General features: G+C 42.1%; 1 protein-coding gene and 1 pseudogene across 1 annotated transcript; both read left to right on the forward strand.

Annotated features, from left to right (window-relative positions):
• The first annotated feature begins 12,192 nt into the window (after window positions 1-12,192).
• LOC103121072 (ubiquitin-conjugating enzyme E2 G2-like) lies at window positions 12,193-12,696 on the forward strand (annotated as a pseudogene).
• Window positions 12,697-22,327: 9,631 nt separating this feature from the next.
• Window positions 22,328-22,730, forward strand: LOC132541374 (histone H4). The gene has a single exon (XM_060201783.1). It carries the CDS (start codon window positions 22,328-22,330, stop codon window positions 22,637-22,639), a length of 312 nt encoding a protein of 103 aa, XP_060057766.1. The 3' UTR covers window positions 22,640-22,730.
• Window positions 22,731-25,287: the final 2,557 nt, after the last annotated feature.

Consider the following 25,287-nt stretch of genomic DNA (forward strand, 5'->3'; position numbering starts at 1 on the left):
GTACCATAGTACCCAGCTTTTATTCGTTTCACACTGGGGATGGTACAAACTGACTGGTTACAAACAGAGTCTATCAAGGTGTTGGCGATAAAGGTGAGAGCAGGTTGGCTATCATGAGAGTATCTAGAGCAGATAAGAGACATCCCTGATGGAAGTGACCAGTGATAGTAGACAGAGGGATCTCTTGTAGGTCTAGGTCCATATATATGACTAGGACTCCAGATGGTGAAGTGGCTTGTCACTAGCCAAAACAGCCAAACTAGGTAAGCCTATCTCTTGTCACCATCTAGTTTTTGTAGTCCATTTTCTATCTAATAAGTTTTAAGTTTTTCTCAGTTGTTAAGGCCTTGAAGGCCATGTCATACACTAAATAACTATCACATACTCTGCTGAACTTAAGTCTAAGCTAGTGTATTTATGGAGTCCAGTCTTGAGTTAAGACATACTTACAGAGGGCCTGGTGGTGGCACATCTGGTTGAGTGCACATGATACAATGCACAAGGACCCAGGTTCGAGTCCCCAGTCCCAACCTGCAGGGTGAAAGTTTTGCTAATGGTGAAGCACTGTTGCAGGTATCTCTCTGTCTCTCTCCCTAACCCCCTACCTTCTTGATTTCTGGTTGTCTCTATCTACTTAATAGATAATTAAAAGATTTTAAAAAAGGAAATACTCAGGGGAGTCTAAGTTAAGCTCAAGGTTTTTTAGTGTGAGCTTGATAGTTATAATAAAGGTGTTTTTTTTTTAACTTTTTAAAAAGATTTTATTTATTTATTAATGAGAAAGATAGGAGGAGAGAGAAACAGTACTCCTGTACATGTGCTGCCAGGGATTGAACTCAGGACCTCATGCTTGAGAGTCCAGCGCTTTACCCACTGCACCACCTCCTGGACCACACAATAAAGGTATCTTAGGTGCTAAAACATCGAACAAAATTCTCACCAACCAGATACAACAGTATATTAAATGATTATTCAACATGATCAAGTGAGGTTTATCCCAGGGAGACAAGGTTGGCTTAATATACATAAATCACTCAATGTGATCTACCACATCAATAAAAGCAAGACCAAAGCCACCTGATTATATCAATGCATGTAGAGAAACCCTTTGACAAAATCTAACATCTCTTCATGATCAAAATGCTACAAAAAATGGGAATAGATGGAAAACTTTTTAAAATAGTGGAGTATATATAGCAAACCTTCAACCAACATCATATTCATTGGTGAAAAACTGGGAGCATTTTCCCTTAAATCAGGTAATAGACAGGGCTGCCATTACTCTTCAACAGTGTTGGAAGCTCTTGTTATAGCAATCAGGCAGGAACAAGGAATTAGAGGAATATGGATTGGAAGAGAAGAAGTCAAACTCTCACTATTTGTAGATGATTTGATAGTATATATAGAAAAACCTAAAGAATCTAGTGGGAAGCTCTTGGAAATTAACAGTAAGTATAGTAAGGTGTCAGGCTACAAAGTTAACATGCAAAAGTCAGTGCCATTCCTTTATGTAAAAACTAAGTTCAAAGAAGAAATTCAGAAATCAATCTCTTTTACTATAGCAACGAAACAATAAAATATCTAGGAATAAACCTAACAAAAGTAGTGAAAGACTTTTTTTTTTAATTTAAAGATGATTTTAATATTATTCTTTATCCTTTTTTTGTACTGTTTCAATTTTCAAAAAATTTATACCAAGTACATTTTTCTATAATCAGGAAAAAAACTTTTTAATGATAATAACAGCATCTATAGAGTCACCCAAGTGTTTTGTTTATTCCAACATTTCAGTTCCTCAGGATGAGAAGAGGCAGAGAACAATTAGTATTTATCTTCACCTAACTTGGAAAAATTGAACAGAAATTCCATAGACTCCAAATGCCTTGTATTTTTTCAGCTGTTTGATGATTTTCTGCACCTTGTCAGGGATCAGAGACTCTGAAGATTTTTCTTTTTTCTTTTTTTTTTTTTTTGGGGGGGGGTCTGATAGTGCAGGATAGACTTTAAAACGTGTTCCTCAAAAACTGTCATAACTGAAAAGTAGTGAAAGACTTGTATACTGAAAATTATGAGTACCTATTTAAGGAAATAGAAAAAGACACAAAGAAGAGGAAAGATAGTCTATGTTCATAAGTTGGAAGAATTAACATCATCAAAATAACTATACTACTCAAAGCCTTTATCAAGGTTCCATCTAATTTTTAGGAGACTAGAAAAAAAGTACAAATGTTTATCCAGAACCAGAAAATGCCCAGAATTCCCAAAACAACCTTGAGAAGAAAGAACAGAACTGGAAGAATCACATTCTCAGATCTCAAACTGTATTATAGGCCATTATAATCAAAATTGCTTGGTAATGGAACCTAAATAGACACACTGACAATTGGAATAGAATTGAGAGTACAGAAATAAACTCTTACACCTATAGACATTATTGACAAAGGTGCCCAGCTTATTAAATGGGGAAAAGAGAGTCTGTTCAACAAATAGTGTTGGAAAAATTGGGTTGAAAATACAGAAGAGTGGTCTGGGAGGTGGCGCAGTGGTAGAGCTTTGGACTCTCAAGCATAAGGTTCTGAGTTTGATCCTTGGCAACACATGTGCCAGAGTGATGCCTGGTTCTTTCTCTCTCCTCCTATCTTTCTCATAAATAAATAAAATCTTAAAAAAAAAAAAAGAAAATGCAGAAGAATGAAACTGAACCACTATATTTCACCAAACACAATAGTAATTTTTTAAAATTTTATTTTCCCTTTTATTGCCTTTTAAAAATTGTTGTTGTAGTTACTATTGTTGTTATTGATGTCATCATTGTTAGATAGGACATTGAGAAAAGGAGAGTGGAGGGGAAGACAGAGAGGGGGAGAGAAAGACACCTGTAGACCTGCTTTACCACCTGTGAAGCGATTCCCCTGCAGGTGGGGAGCCTGGGGCTTGAACTGCGATCCTTACGCTGGTTCTTGGGCTTAACTCGCTGTGCTAGTGCCTGATTCCCACAATAGTAAATTCTAAATAGATCAAGGACTTGGATGTTAGACCAGAAACTATCAAATACTTAGAGGAAGATATTGGCAGAACTCTTTTCCATATAAGTTTAAAAGGCATCTTCAATGATGCAAATCTAATTGCAAAAAAGACCAAAACAAAAGTAAACCAATGGGACTACATTAAATTAAAAGCTTCTGTACAGAAAAAGAAACCGCTACCCAAACAAAGAGACCCCTTATGGAATGGGAGATCTTTACATGCCATACAAAACAAGAGGCTAATAGCCAAAATGTATAAAGAACTCACCAAACTCAGCAACAAACACAAATGATCTCATCTAAAACTGGGGAGAGGATATGAACAGAATACTCACCAAAGGAGAGATCTAAAGACCAACATACATATGAAAAAATGCTCTAAGTCAAAGGTATCTTAGGGACAACACTGTCTTTTGCCTTGTGATCATTTCTAAGAATACCTTTTTACCTCCAGGGTTGTCACTGGGGCTTGGTGCCTGCACTATGAATCTTGTGCTCCTGGTGGCCTTTTATTTTAATTAAATTAAATTAATTAATTTATTTTCCAGAGTACTGCTCAGCTCTGGCTTATAGTGGTGCAGGGGATTGAACCTGGGACTTTGGAGCCTCAGGCATGAGAGTCTGTTTGCATAACTACTATGCTATCTACCCCTGCCCTTGTTAGAATACTTTTTTTTTAAAATAATTTTTTTATCATCTTTATTTATTGGGTAGAGACAGCCAGATATCGAGAGGGTAGGGGAGATAGAGAGGAAGAAAGAAAGAGAGACATCTGCAGCCCTGCTTCACCACTAGCAAAGCTTTCCCTCCGCAGGTGGGGACCGGGGGCCCAACCCGGGTCCTTGAGCAATGTAACATGTGCGCTCAACCAGGTGCACCACCACACAGTCCCCTGGAATAATTTTAACCAACTGGCAAAGTATATGCTAAAGGTTAGCAGGTGGTGACCATGTTAAGATCTTGCTAGATTAACTAGAAAGTAGGATTAAGGAAGCATAGGTAGATAGCTCTTTTTTTTTTTTTAATTATCTTTATTTAATTGCTGGATAGAGACAGCCAGAAATTCAGAGAGAAGGAGGAGGTAGAGAGGGAGAGAGACAGAGAGACACCTGCAGCCCTGCTTCACCACTTGTGAAGCTTTCCCCCAGCAGGTGGGGACCGGGGGCTCGAACCCAGCTCCTCCCACGCTGTAACATATGCGCTCAACCAGGTGCGCCATCACCAGGCCCCTGGTAGATAGCTCTTAATCATTAAGCATTCAATTGCCCAGATAGTTTCTATAGGACTGCTAAGCATTCAATTGCCCATAACTTACAAAAATAAGGGGAGTACCTACCCATGAACAAAATATAAGAGCATGACTGTAAAGCATACAAGCTGAAATTGGACTTGGGATCAGTGTCTCTTACGTTAAGAAAGATCTCTCACCCAGTGTAAGGTGGGAGCCTGGTGTTCCAGGAGATATCAACAAGCAATGGCAGTCACAGCATGACTTGGTATGGCAGCACAGATAGCTTACTTTTGATAACCTAATGGCCAGAATTGACTTAGACATATTTTGATTTTAATATGCTTTATACAATTTTATAATATCTTTTATTAACCAGTAGGTGTGTCAATATAGTACCTTCACATCAATATTAAGTTTATTCCTAGATATTTTATTGTTTTGTTGCTATAGTAAAAGAGATTGATTTCTGAATTTCTTCTTTGAACTTTGTATTTACATAAGGGAATGGCATTGACTTTTGCATGTTAACTTTGTAGCCTGACACCTTACTATACTTACTGATAATTTCCAAGAGCTTCCCACTAGATTCTTTAGGTTTTCCTATATGTACTATCAAATCATCTACAAATAGTGAGAGTGAGAATTAGAGGAATACGGATTGGAAGAGAAGAAGTCAAACTCTCACTATTTGATGTGATCTGGGGCCCATATTCAGCTTAGGAGCCTATGTGACCTCTGCATCCCTGTAGATCTGAGCCCACATTCTGTGGTCATGAGTAGGAATGTTCCAAGCTGTCCCAATATCAGGACCTATCTTCCTCAGGTGTAGCATAGAGTATGTTGTCCAGCCTCCCTTCAGAGCATGGAACATTCTCTGTCGTTGATGATTCAAGTTGAGGGCAAGGTCCTATGGGGGGTCCACAAAGGGGTCTATTGTGTTGTTCCTGATAGGAATGACCAATAACAATGGAGAGAGGGATTTATTCGAGTTCTACGCCCATCAAGTCTGTTTTGGGAATCTCAAGATCCCCTGATTAGGGCCCTAGCTGGTGGAGTGGCCTGATAGTGACTAAAGAGTCATCATTAAAGTATGCCAATCTCTTGCCCTTATTCAGCTCTTGCAGTCCTTACTTTGATAAGGTTAGCTTTGGAGTGACTGAGGGAACTGTAACAGGAAGTAGGTGAGGAGGGTATCTAGGTCTAAGTAGAAACTATTTCATTAGGAACTTTATGGTGTCTTTTTAGGTCTTTCTACTTGCTTGCTTCATTTATCGACTCACTGCACACTATTGTGCACTTTTGCTTTCAGGTATATATTTTGCCCTAATTTATGGATACCTGTGTACATCATCTGTGCCCTATCTCAAGGGACCTGGTCGACATCAAGGTCCTGAGCCAAACTGATTTTTGAAACAGCTTAGGATGAGATGCAGAAAGATATGCAAAGAGAGAACTCAGTTCTGTTCTAAGGTGAAGGATTAAACCTGGAAACTCAGAGACTCAGGCATGAAATTCATTAGCATAACCACTGTGTTATCTCTTCCCCACCCAAGTCTGTCACCACCTCTTTAATTTAAAAGGTATTTGAAAACTTTACATATTAGTAATACTTTCTCTGCCTTTAACCTCACTCATTAGTTTAGTAAGATTGAGACACAACCTAAGTGGGAGCTCTGTGTTTAAATTTAAAAGGCTTTGCTTAGTATTCTTTATTGCTTTAAATTTTACCTATGTTTTAGTAGACACATGCTAGATGGAAGTCTTCTAATTAAAGAATAACAAATTTTAAGGAATAGCTTATTTAACCTTGTGTAGCAACCCCCTTATGCCAGAGACTTCAAACAATATTGAGTTAAAATATATTGGTTTTTAATTAACTTTTACTTTAAAACTTTTTTTTTTTGCCTCCAGGGTTATTGCTGGGGCTCAGTGCCTGCACTACGAATCCACTGCTCCTGGAGTCTATTTTATCCCTTTTTTTGTTGCCCTTGTTATTTATTTATTTATTTATTTGTTTATTCCCTTTTGTTGCCCTTTTTTTATTGTTGTCGTTGTTATTGATGTCATTGTTGTTGGATAGGACAGAGAGTAATGGAGACAGAAGGGGAAGACAGAGAGGGACAGAAAAACACCTGTAGATCTGCTTCACTGCCTGTGAAGCGACTCCCCTGCAGGTGGGGAGCCGGGGACTTGAACCGAGTTCCGTATGCCAGTCCTTGCGCTTTGTGCCGCCTGCGCTTAACCAGCTGCGCTACTGCCCGACTCCCTTTTTTTTTAAATCGTCGTTGTTATTGTTCGCTGGGGAGCCAGAGACGACCCGAACTGCCCCTGCGGCTACAGACAGACTATGACCCACATAGTCAACGACTGCCACCTCTCCAGATTCAAAGGAGGTCTCGAAACTTTAAATCAGGCTCAACCTGACGCTGTTGACTGGCTACGGAAGAAGGGCAAACGCTAGAAGAAGAAGAATTGTTATTGCTGTCATTGTTGTTTGATAGGACAGAGAGAAATCGAGAGAGGAGGGAAAGACAGAGAGGGAAGAGAGAAAGATAGACACCTGCAGACCTGCTTCACTGCCAGTGAAGCGACTCCCCTTCAACCAGGATCCTTCCACCAGTCCTAGCACTTCGTGCCATTGTGCTTAACCTCCTGCGCTACCACCCGGCCCCAATTTAAAACTTTTAATAAACTCAAGTTACTTAGAGAGTTAATGTGTTTGTGAAAATGCTTCTCATAAGATTTACAGAGCCAAACAAAAGCCAGATTAGCTGTGGATTAATTTTCCACAAAGAAAATTCACAGGATATTCTGGGGGGCCTCCAGTATGTCCTGGAACCTCTCTTATCTAAATACATCCATATAATTTGTATTTCAATTTGGCAGTGAAGAATTGTCACATTAATCACTTAAGAATTTGATCAATTTAAATATTTAGACATCTATTTTAAATACTCATCAACAGTAACAAATTAATTTTTACCTTAATATTACTGTGAGGGCCACTGTTACTCCATATTTTCTAAGGCAGCCAAGAAAAACCTCATAATCCAACTGCTGCAGTACAGCTGCACTTTACCCTTGAAAAACTAGTCTCAACGTTTCTACCTATCAGCAATTGTTCTGTAGACAGAGGTCATGATAACCCTGAAACCCAAAATTTGCTTAACTGACAAAAACTTCTAGGGACTGTGGTCAAAGATTCCCTGACAAACAGGTCTGAACTTTAAGTGACCCCCTAAGTCCCCCCTCAAGTTCCCCCTCCTTATGTGGATAAAAGAAATCTGTCTGCGTCTCTTCAGGGCTGACATGCCACTATTGGGAAGTGCATGTAGCCCAGGCTTAAGCTTGCTTCAATAAAGGCTCTTTGCTTTTACATGTGATTCTGGCCTCCTCTCTGCGGGAATGGGATTTGAAAATCTGGGCATAACATTACCACATAAAAACAGTGCTGGAAATTTTTGTACACTCTTTGTTCATAAACTTTTGTACACTCAGTCATATTTCTATGCTATGTGTGTTATAGAGCAGCCATATATCTATCTATGGTGCCCCTCATGTGTTGGGAGTGCACATGGTCAGTGAGGAAAAGAGAAATCTCACACACACACACACACACTGTTAAAACATTTCCCTTAAAAAAATTCTGAGCTAGCTTTCTTAGGCTGTATACCATAGCCTCTTTTCTGGCTGAATTTCTCTGGCCAGCAGACAATAAACCTGGCTGTCCGGTGATCAGTCCCGACTTAAAAGACTAGCTACTAACTTCCCCTAGGGCCTTATTTTCTCAGAGTATAGATCTTATTACTTACAAAGTAAGTCACCTGCTCTCTCACTCAGAATACAGGGCTCAGAGAAGTTCCGTCCAGAAACGGAACTTTTGTGGAAGGAGACCTCAGAATTCACATCAAGGCACACACCTCTCTGTTCCTGCGAGGGGCCTGCCTCTCTGGTTCTGAAGACCTGGTCTGGCTCAGATGGAGCTGCAGCAGTCAGATCTTCCTGGGACCTCCAAAATGTAATAATAATAATAATAATAATAATAATAATAATATCTATAATGTAGCTCAAAAGTAAACAAAGAATGAGACCTGGAGGTTTGGGTTTCAGGCATGCCAGAAATGGTTTGTGACTGTGAGGTAGATGAGGAAGGAAAAGTGGATTTGGAACTAGGAAGAGAAGGAGGATTTATGGAAGAGTGTTGCAAAGAAACTTGCAATTACTTCAGAGAAAATAGGCAGAGATTATAGATCTGAAGCTGTTTTGCTGTGACCAAGCCAATATTTTTATATAAATAATTGCCTATTTTTTTTCTATATTTCAACCAATAATTGAGGACACATGGAGGGCAGGGGGTTATGCTTATTTTATGTTAACGGGTTACAAGCCAATTCCTACCAGAACTGCACACCCTTGTACTGCAGTACTCAGCTTTTATTAGTTTCAAACTGGGTGTAGCACAAACTGACTGGTTACAAACAGAGTCCATCAAGGTGCTGACAATAAAGGTGAAAGCAGGTTGGCTATAATCAGAGCCTACCACTTGGGATACTGGAGTGCAGAAGTGGGGGTCCACCAGCGGCCTATGGATTTTTCATTTCAATGTATTTTCTAATTAATTGAAATTAACAGATACAAGCACACTGGGTCTGTGGACAGAGAGGAAAAATAAACCAACAACTAAAATTACTTTTACTCCCCCAGGCATATTGGAATTGAAATAGACTTTGGGGGGCTGGCTGGTGACTCACCCAGTAGAGTACACAAGTTACCATGCAAGGGGGCCTAGGTTCAACCTCCCAACCCTTGTAGGTGCTTAAAGGTCAAGATTTAAATATTGCGCAGATGATAAAAGCATGTACTAAGGCAGGGACTCAAACCCATAAAGCACATGTTATGATTGTGTTAAATCAGGTCATATATGTGGCAGGCTCAATACAGCCCATGCAAAACAAGGTTTGTTTTAAATGTACTAATGAAGGTCACTTGCAAAAAGGAAAATTACAAGGTGAATCTTAAATTATTTAATAAGGTATCTGGAGCTGACAGATATTCAAAACCTCCATTTACCAAATGCCCACTTTGTAAAAGAGGTTTTCACTGGGCAATCCACTGTCCATCCAGAACTTATGAAGGAGACAGCTTCTGCCAAGAAGCAAAATGTGGGGCATTGGCCCTCTGGCCCACAAAGAAGTGAGGGTTATTGGACAGCTCTGAAGGACAGCCACTCACTATAGGCATGGACAGGCTACCTCACTGTGTCTCTATGTTCTAGACCTCCAATTTTCTCTATGAGGACATCATTTACTAGAATAGTGAGCTATATATTTATGCATTCATTCAAATTTATCCTAGAAGCTGTTGTTGATTGTGAAATGCTGTAATACATTCATGTGCATTTTAACTGAAAAGAATAAAGTACAAGTTGTACCTACCAGTGTTTGGGGTCCTCTCCCAAATGTTTCACCAATGTTTGCTACAGTACTCTAGTTTAACCTCTCTAAGTGTTCAAGTGAAAGTTAGAATTATTGATACTGACAATATAGGTCAAATTAAAATTTTAGCATTTGCCCCATGGAACCAGAGCTGGACAATTAATCCTGATGTCCTATGTATGAAGACTATCAGTGATCTTCCTAGGGCTGATGGTGCATATAGACTAGCAGTGTGTGCTTCTTTGAATTTGTCTACTAATTCCCATTCTTCTTTTCACCAAGGTGCTAAGCTCTAATGAAATAATTTGATATTTCACTGGTACAAGCATGAGCCATTATTCTTTCATGCCTAGACTGGCAAGCTGTCACTTGTGACTATTCTCGCTCTATGGGTATTTATCTCAGAAGGCTTTCTGGCAATGAATTGTGGCAAATGGGTGTTTTATACATCCCTCAGTTTGGTAAATTGAAATTTGTTCCTATCTCTGTGTTACAGAGATTGTTACAGGCTTTATACATGCCATCTGTCACACAGAAGGCAACCCATGTTCATGAACACCCTCTCTGCCTTTGCTGCTAAAACAATTCCTTATAATACTAGACTGACAACAGCCCTGAATATATTTCTAGATTATGGCTTATTTCTTTTAAGCATGTAACTGGCATACCCTACTATCCCACTAGATGAGTAATTGTGGAATGCTGTAATTGATCCTTAAAAGAATAATTCTCAAACAGAATCAGGAGAATACAGAGAGCCTTATATTAATTTTTTGTACTGTATAATTCTAATCAGACAGCTGCTAAATACCACTTTTCTGCACAGAGCTTCTGTTCTTTCTCTAGCAGGTACAGTATTATCCGTGAGACGACCAAAGAAAAGCCCCATAAATGTGTTACCTGGATTTAACTCTAAATGTTTTCTTTTAAAAGCTCTTCCTGATTTGTCTAGCCACATTGTGATTGAAGTCTCTAAGATTACTAACTTAAGGTCTAGGGTGTGCTTGTTTTTAGTTTGTCATTCTCAGGTCTTATTTGGACCCATGCCGAGCAGTTAAACATTTCCTCTACAAACTCCTCACAAGAACACAAGCTGAAGCCTGAATTTGCAGCACTCCAACACCCTGGATATTCCATGGTCATCACCCAGGAACCACCTGAACTCAGGGCTACCTCTGTTAGTCTCTGATCTGAGCTTTCAATAAGTGGTGAACCATCTCTGGGTTAGACACAGATAAGCCTTCATTTGACACCCAGTTATTGTGACCGTGCTTTTGGGACCAAAGTCAGGGCTTGCAAAGGGAACCTTAGAAGAACAGAAGATTTGCTTATTCTCTTTTCACATTTACTTTATGACTTGTTTAGATTGGTTTTTTTTTTCCTAACCAGAGCAGTTTTGGCTTATGGTGGTTCGGGAGCTTGAACCTGGGACTTTGGAGCCTCAGGCATGAGAGTGTGTTTTGCATAACCATTATGCTATCTACCTTCCACCCTTGCTTATTCTCTTATACAGACTCTGAGCATCTTGTCCATGTTTATACTAAGACATAGAGAATTTTGTGACACAGCATATGTGCTTATAATAGTATTTTGGATGTAATAAGCATAGGCTGAGGCTGAGGAACATAATTAGCATACAGCTGATGAACATAATTAGAAAACAGCTGACATCAGGCTGATGTAAGCATTAGCCTTCCGGAACTAATTCTCTCTTTTCCTTGTGTGCTCTCAGCGCCTGTACCATTCCCCAGGAACTGTCATGCTATCTCCTTGAGGAGACTGAACACCTGTAGCTAAACTCTGGCAACTAACTTGTGGATTCATGGGCCCAGTCTAGTTCTATCTATGTCCCATTGCCTATTTTACTATAGCTAAATAATACTGTTCTGTACTGCTAAACCTTGATGTAAAAAAGCTACAATTTGCCTTAAACCTGTACCAAGCCATGCCTGAAGTCTTTAGTATTTTAATTACACTTAAAAAGAGAAGAAAAGTGTTCACCAGGAATGTTAAAACCATGTAGGCATTGAGCCCCAGAGATTACCTTGGAGATAGGGAAAATTGAGGAAAAAAAAAAAAGGCTTTTTCCAGGGGCTGGGAAGATAGCACAGAAGTTTGCACATTGGTTTATGTAACAGACATTTATGTCTGAGGCACTTAGTGCACTGGTATCAGGTAGGCACTGGTAAGACAAATAAACAAAAAACCAAACCAAAACAAGAACAAAACAGGACAAACATTGATGAAAATACTACTAATGCTTAGTAAATAAAAATAAAATACCAGAGAGTTTCTAGGTTCAGTTCCTACTTACCGACACAAGCTAGAGCTGAGCAGTACTCTGGTAAAACCAACAAACAGAATATATATATATATATATATATAGCAAAATAGAATAAATGAAGTCCTTGGGGACCTGAAAATAGTTCAGCTGGCAGAACGCACACTATAGGGAGTGTTTGTTCGCCCGCAGCTACCCGGGAGCAGAGGCGGTTCTGGGATGGCAGGGACGGTGCTCAAGCTGCTGCTGATGAGCAGATCACCCTGAACCCCCCGGAGGGAATCGTGGTAGGCCCCATGAACGAGGAGAACTTCGAGTGGGAGGCTCTGATCATGGGCCCAGAGGATAATTGCTTCGAGTTTGTTTTCCCCGCCATCTTGAGCTTCCCTCTGGACTACCCATTGAGTCCCCCTAAGACCTTCACCAGTGAGATGTTACACCCCAACATCTACCCCAACATCTACTCCAACCGCTGCGTTTGCATCTCCATCCTGCATGCGTCCGGCGACAACCCTGTGGGGTACGAAAGCAGCGTTGAGCTCTGGGGCCTGATGCAGAGCCTGGGGAAGATCCTGCTGTCCGTGGTCAGTATGCTGGCAGAACCCAACGAAGAGAGAGGAGCCAATGTGGACGCCTCCAAGCTGTGGCGGGACGAACGGGAACAGTTCTGCAGGATGGCACAGCGGCTGGTACACAAGTCGCTGGGCCTGTGACACCTGCACGCCTGGACGCCACCGCCTCCTGGCCCTGCCCTCCCAGGGGCCTGCAGCCGGGCCTGCTGCCCCCCCCCCCCCCCCCGACCACTTCTGGCACCAGGCTTTCAGGATTAAGCCCTTTGAGCAACTCGGAAAAAAAGAGAGAGAGAGAGACAATGCACACTTTACCACGCAGTGGGACACGGGCTCAATTCCTGGGGAGCCAGAGGGAAGCACTATGCAAAGGGAGAGCTCCAGAATAGGTGAGAGGTGCTGTGGTGGTTCTTCTCCCCAACCCCCCCAACCCAGCCTTTATGTGGCGGGGGTGTGGGGAGTGTGGGGGGGTGGGGTAGAAGTAGGGGGGAGTATACTTGGAGTGATGGACTTTTACAGGTGTAAGCTCAGCAGTAACAGAAACAAAACTTTAAAAAACATTTTAAATATTTCATTTATTTATTTTAGATAGATACACAGAGAAATTTAGAGGGAAGGGAAGATAGAGCTATAACTGTAGCACTGCCTCACTGTTCACGAACCTTTCCCACTGTAGTTGGGAATTTGGGTCCTTGAGCATTGTAAGATGTGCTCTCTACCAGGTGCATCACCACCAGGTTCTTAAAAACAAAATTTTTAAGAAAATTTCACTAGCTTTACTATGTGTCAATGTTTAGACCCTTTATGCACATTGACTTATTTAATCCTTACAAAATTAGTTGTCATTATTATCTTTTTAAAAAATTAAAAAATATATATTTATTTGATTGTATAGACCGTCAGAAATCAAGAGGGAAGGGGAAGATAGGGAGAGAGACAGAGAGACACCTGCAGCCCTCATGAAGTGCTGTCCGGGGTCCAGCCTTGGCAGGTTCAGGGCTTTCCCAAGGGAAGGCAGTGCCAGCGATTGAGAGAGAAAAACCACCAAGATCTTGTGTGTGCAAGTGCAAGGCAGAATTCTCTCTGCCTGCAAATTTAAAAAAAAAAAAAAAATTTTTTTATTTTTCTTTTTTTTTAAATATTTATTTTTATTTATTTATTCCCTTTTGTTGCCCTTGTTTTATTGTTGTAGTTATTATTGTTGTTGTCGTTGTTGGATAGGACAGAGAGAAATGGAGAGAGGAGGGGAAGACAGAGAGGAGGAGAGAAAGATAGACACCTGCAGACCTGCTTCACCGCCTGTGAAGCGACTCCCCTGCAGGTGGGGAGCCAGGGTTCGAACCGGGATCCTTATGCCGGTCCTTGTGCTTTGCGCTCTGCCTGCAAATTTATTGCAGGGCATTTATTTATTTTTTGTACAATAGTGAGTTACATAAAGTTGTGCATAATACATTCCAGTTAACTGACATTTTACCATGGTTTGGTACATATCATGATACATTTCAAGGCCATTGTTTCAGTTTTGGTAATCGCTGTACTTTTTCCTCTTACAACAGAATGTTTATTCCTATTCTAAGAAAATATTCTATTAATAAAATGATATGTTAAAATAATATTTATTCATGCTTAAAGGTGGGAGACATTCCTATCCAGATTAAAGGTTACAATAATGTTCACTTTTTGAAGCAAGCAAGTTAAAGTTTAAGCTCCCAAGAAGCAGCTTTTATATATGATTTTACAGCAAGATAAGAAGTTTAGATCATACAAAAATAAGCTGTACCAAAACAACTTGTCATATGCTTTCTTGAGTGAAGTATTCCCCTTAAGAGTAGAAAAACAGTGGTCCGGGAGGTGGCGCAGTGGGCAAGGCTTTGGACTCTCAAGCATGAGGTCCTGAGTTCAATCCCTGGCAGCACATGTACCAGAGTGATATCTGGTTCTTTCTCTCTCTCCTATCATTTCTCATGAATAAATAAATAAAATCTTTAAAAAAAAAAAGAGTAGAAAAACAGGGAGTTGGGCAGTAGCGCAGCAGGTTAAGCGCACGTGGCTGCAAAGTGCAAGGACCTGCATTAAGGATTCCAGTTAGAGCCCCCGGCTCCCCACCTGCAGGGGAGTCCCTTCACAGGCGGTGAAGCAGGTCTGCAGGTGTCTTTCTCTCCCCCTCTCTGTCTTCCCTTCCTCTCTCCATTTCTCTCTGTCCTATCTAATAACGATGACATCAACAACAATAATAACTACAACAACAATAAAAAGACAACAAGGGCAACAAAAGGGAAAATAAATAAAATTTAAAAAAGTAGTTGTATCCAGTTAAGACTCAGCAACTATTTATATAAAAAAAAAAAGAGTAGAGAGGCAACCAGTGGCACAGCTGTTTACAAGATACTGGGTACTATACAGCAAACCCTAACAAAAGGACTTTTCAAAGTTAACCCAATTACCAAATAATATGATGATAACATTAACTATCCATTGTCTTTTTGAACCCTAAGACAGCAGGAACCTCATATTTCCACTATAGAGCCTATATTTCCTCCAGTCCTGGAACCTTAGGATAGGGCCCACTTTCCCGCATGCTTCTCCCAATCCATATCAAATAATATTGCATCAGCCGATCACAACCTAATCAACGCAATGATTGCCACCTCAACATGCTTCAGCTCAGACTGTGTCCAGAGACTTCACGTGTGGAATGACAACCCTTCACCTTCATTACTCGGGTGAGACCTTTCCTTTCATAGCATTCTCTAATTCCATCCCAGGTGGTTCGATTTCTAACAAAGTCCCAAAACCTAGATATAGACCAGGTTCTGTGAGAGAGAGCATATGTTCACACGTATCCATAAACAAGTGCAAAATATATATACCTGAAAGCAGAAGTACACTAGAGTTTGCAGTGAGTACCCCCCCCCCCCCCAACACTTCCTCTCCACTATTCCAACCTTTGAGTCCATGATTGCTCAACAATTTGTTTGGCTTTGTATGTTAACTCTCTTTTCAACCACCGGTTCCAGATGCCATCAGGATGCTGGCCAGGCTTCCCTGGACTGAAGACCCCACCAATGTGTCCTGGAGCTCCCCTTCCCCAGAGCCCCACCCTACTAGGGAAAGAGAGAGGCAGACTGGGAGTATGGACCGACCAGTCAACGTTCATGTTCAGCGGGGAAGCAATTACAGAAGCCAGACTTTCCACCTTCTGCAACCCACAATGACCCTGGGTCCATGCTCCCAGAGGGATAGAGAATGGGAAAGCTATGGGGGGGGGGGGGAGATGGGATATGGAGATTGGGTGGTGGGAATTGTGTGGAGTTGTACCCCTCCTACCCTATGGTTTTGTTAATTTATCCTTTCTTAAATAAAGAATAAATTTAAAAAAAAGTAGAAAAACAATCAGCACAAATCTTATCAGGAATCTCTCAAGGAGACCTGTCAGAATTTGTGGAGGAGGAGGAGGGGCCACAGACAAAGGAGGCTAGTTCAGCCTTAGTTGAGTTGAGGCAATCACCCTGTCAACTCTGAAGGAGCCAACAGTCACCTGTCTTGCTACACATCAGAATATACAAGAAAAATAGTAAGCATAATTAGAAGGCTGAAACTGAAAGCAATTTGTCTCCAATTAAAGTGGGTCCATCGTAGCTTTACTTTAGAGGGGCTGCTTTGCATCTCCCCTAACCACAATGTGACCTTGTCATTTGGTGGGGCTAGCTCGCCTCCTGACAATGAAGGCTTCCCTCTGCAGGTGGGGACTGGGGGCTTGAACCCAGGTCCTTGTGCATTGTAACACGTGCACTCAATCAGGTGCACCAACACCCAACCCCTAGTATCCATTTTTTGTTTATTTAAATTTTTTAAAATTTATTTTATTTGATAAGAAACAGAGGGAAATGTAAGAGAGAGAGAGAGAGAGAGAGCATTTCTTCACCACTCATAATGCTCCCCCCCCCCCAGCCTCTGCAAGTGTGCAAGATCATGTGCACCGGTCCTGGGTCCTTGGTACTGAAATCTCCACTCAGGCTAACTCAAACAAGGAAAAATAGTAAGACTAAAGATTATTCTTTATTTTATTTTATTTTATTTTATTTTTATTTTTGAGAGAAATGCAGAGAGAGAGAGAGAGAAATACCAGAGCACTGCTCAGCTTTGGCTTATGGTGGTGCAGGGGATTAAACCTGGGACTTTGAACCTCAGGCATGAGAATCTGTTTGCATAACTGTTATGCTGTCTCCCCCGCCGGACTAAAGTTTATTCTAAGAAAGGCCAGTGTGCATAAAAATTAGTAAAGTCATGGGCACCTTGGAATATACCTAAAATAGACCTACTAGCTTTTTCCAAAATGGAGACCGCAAATCTTCATCTGCAATATTCTTGCCTTTAGGTTCATAATTAGTCAACAATTTCTTCTGCTTTATATCTTAACAGTTTTCAGCCACTAGGTTCCAAATGTTACCATGATAACAACTGGACTTCCCTGGGCAGACAACCCCACTAATGTGTCCTGGAGCTCAGCTTCCCCAGAGCCCTGCCTCACTAGGGAAAGAGAGAGACAAGCTAAGATTATGGATCGACCTGCCAATGCCCATGTATATCGGGGAAGCAGTTACAGAAACCAGACCTTCCACCTTCTGCACCTCATAATGATCCTGGGTCTATACTTCCAGAGGGACAAAGAATAGAAAAACTTTCAATGGAGGAGATGGGATACAGAGTTCTGGTGGTGGGAACTGTGTGGAGTTGTACCCCTCTTATCCTATGGCCTTGCCAATATTTCCAATATTTAATTTTCCAATATTTAATATTTATTAGTTAATATTTCCAACATTTAATTTTTATAAATAAAAATTAAAAAAAGAATAGGGAAGCTTCAATGGAGGGGATGGGACATGGAATTCTGGTGGTGGGAACTGTATGGAATTATACTCCTATTACAACTATATCCCTTATAATCTTGAAATCAATATTAAATCACTAATAACAATTTAAAAATAATTAAAAAGTAAAAAATAAATTAGAAAAAATTAAAAAGAAATCCAGTCACGCCAGAGAGGTATGTTCTCACTTTCTCTCTTTACTGTAGAAAATAAATAAACAAATAAATAAGACCAAGGCCACATGGGGGGGGGCAGGGAGTTTATTTCTTGTTAACGGGTTTCAGGTTGATTCCTACCAGGCCTGATGGGTTGATTGCAGCCTTCTGCCTCACACCCTCGCCACCAGTCTTTTATCCTTTTCAAGATGGGTACAGAGCAAGCTGATTGATTACAGAGTCCACCAAGGTGCATGGACAGAATCTGCCAAGGTGTATGGATTAGCTATAGAGAGAATCTGGTAAGGCTTCACACTGGGCACTGGAATGTGGAAGTGGGAATTCACTACTTGAAGCGGTTTCCTCCCCTGCCCTGCCCTCTAATGGGTTTCAGGTTGATTCCTGCCATGCCAGAACTAACACCTTTCCACCTCAGCACCCAGTCTTTTATCTTTTTCAAACTGAGCATGGTTACAAACAGAGCTGACTGACTACAAGCAGAGTCTACCAAATTGCTGACAGTATCAAAGGGTGAGAGCAGAAAGGCTACAGAGTTCATTAAGTTTTCCACTTGGGAAGCTGGACCATGAAAGTGAGAGTCCACCGCTCCCAGCAGTTCTTTCTCCTTTGTTCTTTTGCCTGTGGATTTTTCACTTCAGTCCCAGAAGCAGAGAGTAGTTTCATCCATACCTCTCAACACACAGGAAGTGCAGATGGGCTGCACTTTTACCCAGTACTAGTTGGGAACAGGTGAAGACCTGGAGGTCCTATGGTACTTGAAGTCCAAGACTTAACAGTCTATTGGAATACAAATTTAATTTAGTTCATTACTGGGGTTGAGTGTAGGCACACCTGGATGAGCAAGGACCCAGGTTCAAACCCCAGGTCCCCAGATGCGGGGGAGGGAAGGCTTGGCAAGCAGTTAAGCAATACTGCAGGTGTCTATCTCTCTACCTCTCTATCTCCTCCTTCCCTCTTATTTTTATTGATTTTATTCCCCCCCCCATTTTTCTATATTATCTTTATTTATTTATTGGATAGAGACAGCCAGAAATCAAGAGAGAAGGGAAAGATAGAGAGGGAGAGAGACAGAGAGATACCTGCAGCCCTGCTTCATCACTAACGAAGCTTTTCCCCTGCAGGTGGGGACCAGGGCTTGAACCTGAGTCCCTTTGCACTGTAAAATGTGCATTCAACCAGGTGTGCCACCACCTGGCCTCTTCTTCTATCCCTCTTGAATTCACTGTCTCCAGGTAATAAATAAAAAGTTAAAAAAAAAAAAAAAACATTACTTGCTTCAAAAAAAATGTTTTTGTTTGCTTGCTTTGTTTTGTTTTAAATGGCTGCAAAGTGGTTTAGCCAACTATGGAGAACAGTAAGGAGAATCCTTAAACTAATACAAATGGAAATACCTCACGATCCAGCAATTCCACTCCTAGGCATTTACCCGAAAGATTACTATCACTGATTCGAAGGGATATTATAGTCACCTCTATGTTCATAGCGGGCATTCTTCGCAATAGCAAAAATTTGGAAGCAACCGAAACGGCCTTCAACAGATGACTGGATAAAATAAGTTACGGGACATATACTCAATGGAATATTACTCGATAATTAAAAAGATGGTGCTAGTGTCACTAGGGATATGAAATGGATGGAGTTGGAGAAGATTCTGCTTAGTGAAGTCAGTTAAAGAGGTAAAGGACAATCACAGAATGGTTTCACTCATATGTGTAATATAGAAACCTGAACACATGAATGTGAGAGGAAAAAAAAAAAAGTCAACCCATATCTAAGACGGTAGGAGAACTAGACTGGTTATCTAAGGGATCGGGGATGAGGACACAGTCCTCTGGTGATGGGATCGGTGAGGAACTATACTCCTAATTAAAACAAACAAACAAATGATAGAAAACTGAGAAATGTTATATATGAACCAATGAAACGAAAAATCCCTAGGCAAGAGAATGAGAGAAACCTGGGCTGGTGGACCCCCACTTCTGCACTCCAGTGTCCCGAGTGGCGGGCTCTGGTCACAGCCAACCTGCTCTCACCTTTATTGTCAGCACCTTGATGGACTCTCTTTGGAACCAGTCAGCTTGTGCCCCGCCCAGCTTGAAAGAGATAAAGCTGGGTACTGTGGTACAAGGGGGTTCAGGTCTGGTCGGAATCAACCTGCAACCCATTAAGTGAAATGAGCCTAACTCCCTCCCCTCCGTGCGGCCTGAGGTCTCGTTCTTTGGTTACTTTTTGAGCTAAAAAACTGGAGAGCAATATTATGGAATTTTTTTTATAACACCAACTATGTACTATAAACCATTAAAAGACTATGTACTATAAACCTCAGTTAAAAGACTGCACCTATACAATATATATATAGCTAACGATTCACTTGTTACAGTCATCTTGGCCCTGCTGATATCCAGAGGCAAACTCCCACTGCCTCTGTTTATTTTACACTCCTCTCGTCTTGAAGCTGCAGATCCTTATTATCACTGGGAAGACACATCAGCAATATTAGAAGCAAAAGATTTCTCTTCCCACCATTGGGGGAGTGTGTGTGTGGGGAAAGGCACATAAACCTGTGTCAGGGAGGGAAAATTTTCCTCTGTTCAGGTTTCAAAATGTCCATGTGTGTTTTATTAAAAGCATGTTTTCATTTGACTGTTTACAGGCCAGAGCAGCACTGGGCCTATGCAATGTAGGGGGGAGGGGGGTCTAACCCGGGGCCTCAGATCGGAAACCCTTGAGAGAACAGCCCAGCCCCAGCTAAGACTTAAAAAAAGACAAGTCAACAAGATCAACGTTTACTTTTATAACAGATCGTCATTCACTTTCTTACATATAGGGAGCCCACCTGGACATGGGGGTCGTGATGACAGCCGAGTTAAAGTTTTTTTTTTTTGTCATCTCGAGTCAGAGAATGGGATCGGGCCCTCGGACCTCATAGGGGAGGTGGGAAATTTACAGGACCTTAAGGGGCACAACCTGGAGAGGCCTGTTCAGAACCTCTTCTTAGGGGGAACAAAAACAGTTTTCCCTCTACCTTCTGAATTCTTAGGCAAGAACCCTGGAAGAAAACAGACTTTTAAAAAAAATTTTATTTCTTTATTGGGGAATTAATGTTTTACATTCAACAGCAAATACAATAGTTTGTACATGCATAGAAAACAGACTTTTAAGGGGCTGCTGGATGGTGGCACACCTGGTTGAGCGCGCATGTTATTCGAGCCCCTGGTGAGTGGTGAAGCAGTGTTGCAGGTGTCTCTCTTGTCTCTCCCTCTTTATCACCCCCTTCTCTCTCGATTTATGACGGTCTCTATCCAATAAGTAATAATAAAAAGATAATAGATTTAAAAATTTAAAAAGTAAACATTAACAAGCAGATGTTTATTAACGTGTGCACGGGAGATAACAGTAGGAAGAAAGAAAAAGGAGTAATTCCTTGAGGAAACTTAGAATTCAACTTAAAACACCCCCTTAATACAGAAAGGGGATTGGGAAATAGATCATGTAGGGGAGAGTAAGTGATTGCTTCCCCCACCCCCTCTGCCAGGGCTTCACTAGGGCTTCTGCTTGCTCAAGATTCGTTCCTGCCCTCTTTTGCATGGCGCCCCTACTTATAGTGGCAAGGGACTCAAACCCAGATCCTCGTTCTTGGAAAAGTGTGCGCTTTACCAGGTGAGCTATCTTCTACCCTGAGAGTGTGTGATTTGAAAAAACCATAGTAGAAACGTATTAAAAATTAATTAGTTTTGGATAGAGATAGAAATTGAGAGGGAAGGGGAAGATAAGGAGAGACCTGTTAGCACAGCTTCACCGTTCATGAAGCTTCCTCCCTCCCTAGATGGGGACGGGGGCTTGAACCTGAGCCTTTGTACACTGTAATGTGTGCAGTCAACCCGGCCCTTAAGTGTGAGAGTGCGTGATTTTAAAGGAAAGATGAATGGGCCCTTAAGAGTAGGGCGATATGACAGTTTTCCTTTCTCTTGCTGTTGATTTTAGGTCTCTCCCAGTGACGAGTCAGTCTTTGCAAAGGAGGGGATTATGATAAGTGTGCTCCTTTCAGAGGACCTGCCTCAAGACAAGAAGAGGGAATTCAAAGAAAGTTGCTGTGTCCCCCACCCGCAAAATGCCTAAAGCCTCCAGAATCAGTACATCCAGGAGGTCGTAAATTTAAACATTCTTATTTCTGATTTTTAAAGTCACTAGTAAAGCCCCGATAAGGCTACAGACTTGGGACTTACTAGCACCTAGAAGGAGCCAAAGGAGAGCAGGAACAGGGCCTCGTGGGGCGGCCATTCTTGAATGGGTCTGGCTTTTCTGCTTTGCGGCAGTCTTATGTAAACCGGCCACGGGAACCGAGTGGTCCCGCCCGGATTAGATTCGGTTCTCTGGGCTCCCCGAGCCCTTCCGTTCTCGCAGCAGAACAGAAACGCTGCTTTCTTTCACCCAAAAGGGAATGTCCACGGGAGCCCGAGACGCAGACGGGCCGTGGCGACGAAAAGCTGCGGACTCGGAAGCTCGGGGCTCTCCGGGTGGGGGTGGGGGAGGGGGAGGGGGGGCGGGTCCTCGAAGACCTCAGGAAAAGGTCAGAGCGGCCGGGAGGGTTCGGTGGAGGGCGGGAAGCATCTGGAGGGGGCGGGGCGGGGCTTCCCGCGCGCTTTCGCCTTCAGTCTTCAGTCCGGTCCGCATTATCTGTATATAAGGAAGAAGCCTGCTCCCCCTCGGTCAGTTTGTTCTCTCGAACTGAGCAATCATGTCTGGAAGAGGCAAGGGAGGCAAGGGTCTGGGTAAGGGCGGTGCTAAGCGCCACCGCAAAGTCCTGCGAGATAACATCCAGGGGATCACCAAGCCAGCTATCCGGCGCCTGGCGCGGCGTGGGGGTGTCAAGCGGATCTCTGGGCTGATCTACGAGGAGACCCGTGGCGTGCTGAAGGTGTTCCTGGAGAACGTGATCCGGGACGCGGTCACCTACACTGAGCATGCCAAGCGCAAGACCGTGACAGCCATGGACGTGGTGTACGCGCTCAAGCGCCAGGGCCGCACCTTGTACGGCTTCGGAGGCTGAGTGCGCTGCTCTTTCTCCCTCGCCCGCCATCAACTGTACCCAAAGGCCCTTTTTAGGGCCGACCACTCCCTCATCAAAAGAGTTGAGCACTTCTCTTTGGGGTCGCAGGATCTTGTGTTGGGGCAGGGGGAGGAGGCCTTTGGTAAGAAAGGGAGCCTAGTGGAAGCTCTAGGCGTGTGTGGTCTTTTGTCTTTCCCAAATCTGTATTGGAGAAGCAAGGCTATCGCAAAAGCGTGCCAGGTTCGGTTATGCTATCACTGACGTGTTCTGTTGACGGAAGTAGCTACGTTAGCAAGTCGGGGTGGTGCTGCTTGGTAGTGAGCATAAGGCCCGTACTAGTATCAAGTCCCATACCCCGCGGCCAGGGGGAGTTTTATCTGGCTGAAAAAAGTAAGCGAGGGAGGGGCAGTGGAGGGCACTCACTAGAGACTGACAAGTTTTTCTTAATTGCGAGTGCAGGGCGTGAATCCACGGCCAGGGCCTTGTGTATACACCATACTGTTCAGTGGCCTTAAGGCCCCTAGTTACCCCCACCCTCTTCCCCCCAATTTGTTTTAGGTCTCTAAGGCATCAGTCCTCCATCGTTAGGTAGTTTACAGTCCCCTTTTTGGAACTTGCCAGGTTCTTGTTAGGAAAGGTTTAACCAAACACTAAAACAGTAATCACAGGAACCATTAGCGTGTTAAGGAGGGGAATATATATATATATATATATATATGGATAAATTTGAGAGCAATTTAAATTCTGGCACAATTTTAAAGGAGTGGAGAAAGTAAAAGACCTTGCCAGACTCCCCCCTCCCCCCAACCATGCCTGCCAAGGAAAATATGGGTAGGGGTGGAGGATGGCTTTTTTCAATTCCACCCCCTTGGTGCTAATCATTGGTCAGGTTGCTTCACTGTTGGTTTTCCTACCTAATTTCCCTGCCTGGCACAGGCCAGTGTCTGCTGGGCGGTGGGTTTCGGTTAATCCTGGCTGCTGGTGTACAGGAACCGCTTGTCTTTTATGCAAATTTCAGCATCCAGGTTACAGCTCTGCCTTTGTTTCTTATCTCTTAGCACATCTTTGGAATTCCCGTGGTCTGTACTAGTTAAGATGCAAGATTACTTGTAAAGTCATATCTAGCTATTAGACATTCAGAAATCAAACTGGTTACACCAGTAAACAGCACATTATGGAATAATAAATATATAAGTCATATTGTCAGTGTGTGGAATGTGGACTTTATTTTCTAGTGATTTGCACTGTCAGGTGGAAAGGCCCATCACAATTAAATACTAAGGTTTGTTTGTTCTTGTTTTGGCTTGGAATTTGAGAATTTAGTCCCTTGAATATATATCAGCATGGTTAAGAGCACAACCTTTAGGGTGGGGGTAGACAGCATAATGGTTATGTAAAGAAACTCTTATGCCTGAGGCTTCAAAGTCCCAGGTTCAACCCCCCCCAGACCCCGCCCCCAACATCAGCATAACAGCATAAACCAGAGCTAAGCAGCGCTCTGGTTAAAAAAAAAAAAAAAAAAAAAGGAGAAGTGGCCATTCGAGCAGCTTGACAGGGTACCAGCCTCACAGGAACTTCAGCTGGACTCTCCAGGCCAGACTGAAACCATCTCGCCTTTTGCCATGTATAGCACTTGGGATTAAGCTCTGTGTGGTCTTAATAATATTTACCTATAGCCAGGCTCAGAGCCTGACCAATAACTAAAGTAATGACAAAACCTGCACTGCACTCTGTAAGATTGATCATAATGGAAGGAGCAATGCCAATAATTCAGATTTTTTTAGGAGACCCCCTAGAGGAAGAAATGTTTCCCCCTTTATCTACACCACTTCCTTTAGTACTTCCCTAAAAACATTGAGAAAGATTGGTGGTTCCCACAGTGGAGGGGCCACCTTACATAGCATAATTAATAAATGGAAACTTACGATACCTGCCTAGATACAATGGGCCATTTAATCTACCATCCACCACTCTGCTCCCACTTCCTTATGCAGGAATAGTACACAAGAACCTAGGTCACATAGTGAGCATACAAGAAAGATGGATTCCAGCTAGAGAGCTTAACTTTATGGAGAGGCTGGCCAGGTCTCAGTAAGGAACAAAACAAAACTCCTTGATCAAACAATGGAACAGATTTTATGAAAAATGGGCTGTTCAATTTGTTTAAGGCCCCTAGAAACATAACAAGCTTGAACTTTCTATGAACCATTGGCTTCTGATGCATAGGGGCAAGAGAATGGCATAAACATACAGGTAGAATATTAATCTTAATCAGTAGGACATTTGCCTAGCACACAGGTACAGGAATAACAGAAAACATAGAAACTGTGATGTAGATCACATCGCATCTAGGGAGAAAAGTGCCCCTGGAATGTGAATGTTCCACAAAGCAGGAAATGTTCCCTACCTGTGCTGTTCTTACTTGGTGATTTTTGTATTAATAATCAAAGCCTTGGTGATTTTTGTATTAGTGACCAAAACCTTGGTGATTTTTGTTTTAATGATCTAAGTCTTATGAGACTATAAAAATAAAGTTCTGCTTAAGTATGACAGAGATGTCTGCTTGAGCTTGATTCAGCATCAACTCACTCGTCTCTCATTCTCTCTCATTCCGTGCCCACTCCCCTCCTCTTTCAGGTTACTCTAAT

The sequence above is a fragment of the Erinaceus europaeus genome, chromosome 11 (genome assembly GCF_950295315.1).
Source record: "Erinaceus europaeus chromosome 11, mEriEur2.1, whole genome shotgun sequence".
NCBI classification, from domain to species: domain Eukaryota; kingdom Metazoa; phylum Chordata; class Mammalia; order Eulipotyphla; family Erinaceidae; genus Erinaceus; species Erinaceus europaeus.